Raw genomic sequence first — 5,310 nt, forward strand, 5'->3', positions numbered from 1 at the left:
CCACCCTTTAAGGCGCGCAGGCTGCCGCTCGACGAGAACCGAAACCCGCAGGCCAAGGCAAAGCCGCGGCCGGCCGGCGGGGCGGGCGTTGCGGCGGCGTTCGGGACGGCGGGGGTAGCGCAGCGGCCGCACAAGCGCAGTCGGTGAAGACGGCACGGCGCGAAGGGCCGAGACTCGAGCCACCTTGGGCGGATTCTCAACTCTCAAGCAGCATACACTTTCTCGGCATAGTCCATAGACCATAGATTCTGGCTCCACCCTCTACGCCACCTGAGCGACCTGAATGAAAGATTGTGAAGTCGTGTGTGAGACCCTGTGAGTGTGACCCTCGCGCGCGTGTCTCGAGTGCCGTGCCAGCCAGCAACCTCTGCACCACCAGACCTGCACCTAGCGCACACGCGGAAATCGCCACGTGCCTCCACGAGTCCTCTGTTCTCGGGCATTAACACTATATTCCGCCACCATGGCGGCGCGCGCGTTTTTTCCGCGCGCGATATTACGGCAATCGGCACACGCGATACGGGGTGTGGAGGGTGAGTTGACCAGGGGGTTGTGCGCCGGGCCCTCCTGCTCGGCTCCAGCGAGTAGACAAGTCTTGTCATCAACAGAGTAGATGGATCTGACCTCGGGGCCGATGTGACCAAGCGCTGGTAGCGTGGTTTTACCTCACACCCATGGTCTCACAGTGTGTGCCGGCAGTCGCCGAGCAGTGTCGCTCACACAAGCCGCAGCACAAGTGACTGAGGGCCAGTGAGGGCGAGCCGCACAGTAGGCTGCTCACACACTCTGCACAGAGGAGCTGCTCTCCAGGCTTCTGTCGCAAAGAGCTGCATGCCACCGAAAGCGCTGTCGAGGTTCGCCGACCGCGGCGAAATCGGGGGACACCGTCACCGACGAGCGCGTTGTGGTATTCACTCCGGACAAAGTGTCTATCTGTAGGAGTGACTTCAAGAAGTCACTTAGTGACTTCTCGAAGTCACTCGCCCCCGCGCGCACAGTACGTGCTCTAGCGTCGGCCCGTGCACCGTGCGAGCCCCTGGCGAGCCCCCGCGGACTCGGCCCCAGTCGGGCCGCGACGGGAGAGGCTCTTAGAGCAGCTTGGCGGCGTTCACTTGGAGACTGCGTGATAAAATTGTTTTCTCCTTCCTCGAGACGATTGCGCTGAGCGCTCGTCCCCGCGGGCAAGAGGCGATATACGGCGCTGCCTCCGCACCGCTACGCGATGACACAAGCGACGCAATCCGGCGACATGCAGGCACCCAATGCTGTGCCGGAGGCTGACTGGTCGAGGCGGTCGACCTCGTCGTGGCTCTTCCACGCGCCGCCGCTTCTCGTGTGGACAGCTGGTTCGGCTCGGACGCAGTGGACAAGAGGACCACCACATTCGCTGGCACACCGCGGCCGACGCTGTCTGCGCTCCCACGCAAGCGCCGGTATCCAAATCGAATGCATGCGTTACTGCGCTTACTGCGCGCCGCCGCCTACCTCAGAGACTACATTGGTCTGCGCGAATTCGAGGCGCCGTGCGACGTTTGAGGCGGACAGCCCTAGGCGACACGGCGTCTGTGCTCGTGTTTATTGTGCTCGTGTTCAAGCAAGAAGCATCAGTGCGGGTACATGCGGTCCTACCACTGCACACAGTGCTTCCCGGACCCGAGCCAGGTTGGCTACGCGATCTGCAGCCCGGTCGGGACAAAAGCTGGCGACCCTCACCGGCTTTGCCAAGCACCTGCTCGAAGAGGAGCCGTCGCATCGGGCACAGCAGCACCCCCCCGCCGCGACGCGGCGATCGTCCATCGCCGTACCGGCGACCTGAGCCTGCGCCTGCGCCGGCAGCGGCGGCGCCGGCCGCCGCGGCGCCGGCAGCCGCAGTGCCCCGTGCGCGCCGCCGCATCATCTAGAGGTGAGACGGGGTGAGTGGCGAGTGTGCGGCGGCCGGAGGGCGCGTCAGACGACCGCGAGGGCGGCCCACATGCGGAGTGACTTTTAGAAGTCACCCCGTTTCGGGCGTCTCACCGGCGTACTTGAGGTGCTTCAGACGGACGCAGTGGGCTGTCGGCAAGGTAGGTGAGTGTCTAGGGGTCATCTCTAGGCTGGTTAGCCTTGATTTTGATCAAAGATCGGCGCAAGAAACGGTCGCGATGCCTCGTGTGAACGCTTTGAAGAGTGACTTCTCGAAGTCACTCGGTCCTACGGAGAGACAAAAGACGGCTACACGCACACGAGCCGCGGTCGTGTAGCCGTCTTAGCGGCGAGGCGCGGGACCGTCTTGTATGTGGTTGTTTTGGATCAAACTTGTGACAGCACTCTCTGACGCGATGCGGCCTCTGTCTAGCCTCCTGCTTCTATGCGGCAGCTATGCCTATGGCGGGACCGCTATCGAGTACCTAGGTATGGCTTATCCTCCGGCCAGTATGGCCTCGACTATTGCATCGCCGAGGCCGACACCACCACCGACATGACAGCGTCGACCACCATGGCAGCTCCAACGTGTACGCTACCATGGACAAGCCTTGCACTCTATATGCCAGCCACCACCTGGGCGCCTGGCATGTGCGAGCACAACTCCATGGGGCCTTGCGTAGTTTTGGCTATGCCTGCAACGCCGCCTATGGCGCCATCGCTCCTCCTACAATTCCCCTCCCCCTGGGATCGCTTCAGCAATTTGGCTTTCGTCGACTCCATGTCTACGCACTTTATCGTGCCCGACATTGCTGTGTTGCACCGCACTGTGACCGACCCGTCACCCGGCATTGGCGTCGACACCGCCAACGGCCCCTCCTATGTCGAGGCCATCGGCACCGCCCTAATTTGGCTTTATCATGGTGGCACTGTTGGCTTCATGTGCTCGTAATGCCCAATTGCGACGCCGTGCTTTACTCGACCCGGACCATGCGCAATCCGTTTGGATTTCGACACGATTTTGATTCGTCCAATCCCGCCATCAGCTGCCCTGGGCGCCCGAAGATTCCCATTATTGACGATGGATCTGGATTTCGCATACCCATCGCCTTTGTGCGCGCCGGCCGACCGTCTTAGTATGGGCTCATCCGCAGTATGGCTGCCGTCGCCGGCAGTTGTCGACCGGGGGGGGCCCATGACCCCGGCAAGCCAGTGAGGACCGGGGAAGCCTCGACCAAAGGCGCCCAACTTTAATCAGTGACCGTCATTCCGGGGCCGTACACCAGGTGCGCCTGCAGCGCGCTCTCGGCGAAAGTAGCCATTCTACACGCTCTCGTGACGCATTTTTGCGTCATTCGTAATGATGTGGTGTCCGTCTCTCCCCCCGTGTGCCGTGTGTCTGACCGAGCTTCTCGGAAGCTACGCCGCCTCCGGCGGCGCTATAGAGGGGGGGGGCCCATGACCCCGGCAAGCCAGTGAGGACCGGGGAAGCCTCGACCAATCCTGCTGGCGGGAGGTCCCCAGTTCGAAACCTGCTCGACGCTTATATCTTTTTTGTTCGCACCTGAGCGGGCTCAATTTTGCTCAGATGCTCCTTACTAGTACGAATTCGAAACCGTGTCCTCCTCACGCTTTTAGCGCTTGGTGTGTGTTCGTTTTTCGTCACGGGATTTAGGCCCAAAAAGTTAACGTTTGACAACCCTAGTATTGGGGAGAGAGGCCAGCCTCCGGCTCTCAGCGTGACGCGAGTGCTGTGTCTCTGCCTGCCTGGTAGCTGGGTGCGGTGGCCGGTGGGGGTCGGAGTCTCTGGTGGTTTTGTTACACATTTACGAATTTACGGATCTCCACCCCCCGCTCCCTCCCCGTCCCGCGCGGCCCGGCCGTGCGACGACGCCGATCGACTGGCCTGTGCGTGCTGCCGAGCCGAGCAAGCGATGGACAGGGGGGGGGGGGGGGGTAGTAAAGCCAACGCACGCCCCGACTGCGCGGACGCGCCTCGCCAGCGGGGGGCGACTGCGGCGCCTCCGCATGCCTCACGGCGCCGGCGCCTTGATGTTCGCAATGATCTCGTCGAGCTTCCCGATCTGGCGGACAAAATAGTCCGAGTGGCGGCGCGTGAGGGAACTGTCCGCCACGTGCGCCTAGAGAGAGGAGCGCAGCACGGCGTCCACCGAAAGCGGGAGAGGAGGAGTGGAGGGCCCTGCCGGCCCTCGCCATGTCGCCGTCCACGTAAAAGTCGACATCGGCGCTCGAGGCGAGGGAGCCTAGACACCCCCCCAGACACTTCTTAGACACACGTCCTGAGACATCTCCTGAGCAGCTCGAGGCGAGGGAGCCGGAGATGGGCGATCCGCCAGAGTGGACTAGCGCGTGCGTCTTGTGCTTGAGACACTGCAGCTGCTCCCGGAAGGCGCCCTCAGCGTCGCCGCCGCTCTCCGCCTCGTCGCAGCAGTCAATGAAGTAAGTAACGCTAGTCAATGAGTTCATTCAACTGGGTAGCCGCTTTCCACCTCGTCGAGCAGCTCCGCGAGCTTTGGGATGCCGATGGTGGTGTAGAGCTTGAGGAGAGAGCGGACGGTGGGCAGCATCGCCTGCTGCTTCACCTCGGCCAGGAAGAGCTTGAGCTGCAGCCGGTACGCCTAAGAATGAGAGCACGAATGGCGGTGATGCTGATGCAAGACTCATCAGAACTCCGACTCCTAGCGGGCTGCAGCCGGCGCGCCTCTTGCGGGTGGTAGTCCTCCGGCGCCTCGTACGGCGGCGGCGCAGCGGAGAGGAACTTTGGGCACGAGAAGGCAAAGAGCTCCTCGTAGGCCGCCAGGTCGGTGAGGTTGGCCTAGAAGGTTCCTAGAAGGTTCCTAGAAGGTTCCTAGACTCCTCGTAGGCCGCCAGGTCGGTGAGGTTGGCCTGCATGCGGAGCATGCGGTCGCCGTACTTGTCGCGCAGCGTCGAGCTGATGTTCTCGTCCACCTACCACGGAGATGGTGGGAGATGGGGGGAGATGGGGGAGATGTGGGGGGATGGGGGGGGATGGGGGGGGGATGTGGGGGGATGTGGGGAGATGGGGGGGGGGTGTGGGGAGACGCGGGGAGACGCGGGGAGATGTAGATGTTAGATGTGGGGGGATGTGGGGGTGTGTAGGGAGATGTGGGGAGATGTTCTCGTCCGCCTGGTTCGTGCACGAGCACGTCAGCGGGGCGGGAGTGAGTGGCGGGAGTGCGTGTCTCTCTCTGCGGCGAGCCGGCGCTGCCCGCGCGCAGTACGCATGCGACTTACGCACCCGCCCCTTACCAAGGTTTTTAATATTTTTTTTTCCGGGGCGTTCATTTGCTGTGGTCCTTTAATGGCCTATTCTCTTAGTACCACTGATTCTTATCTTTTATGCTGTCCTGTTGAATTCTTCCTATT

At 62.2% G+C, this 5,310-nt stretch overlaps 1 protein-coding gene across 1 annotated transcript in view; it reads right to left on the reverse strand.

The window, feature by feature from the left end:
- Positions 1-3,935: 3,935 nt before the first annotated feature.
- EMIHUDRAFT_463792 (hypothetical protein) overlaps positions 3,936-5,310 on the reverse strand; it is a gene marked incomplete at its 3' end in the record, with an annotated part of 3,807 nt that continues 2,432 nt past the window's right edge. Inside the window, exons 11-12 of the mRNA XM_005773300.1 lie at positions 4,413-4,541; positions 3,936-4,043 (exon numbers count right to left, since the gene is read on the reverse strand). Coding sequence (XP_005773357.1) covers positions 3,936-4,043; positions 4,413-4,541 — 237 coding nt within the window. The remainder of the gene's footprint in view (positions 4,044-4,412; positions 4,542-5,310) is intronic.

This window comes from Emiliania huxleyi (genome assembly GCF_000372725.1).
Source record: "Emiliania huxleyi CCMP1516 unplaced genomic scaffold EMIHUscaffold_34, whole genome shotgun sequence".
Taxonomy (NCBI): Eukaryota; Haptophyta; order Isochrysidales; family Noelaerhabdaceae; genus Emiliania; species Emiliania huxleyi.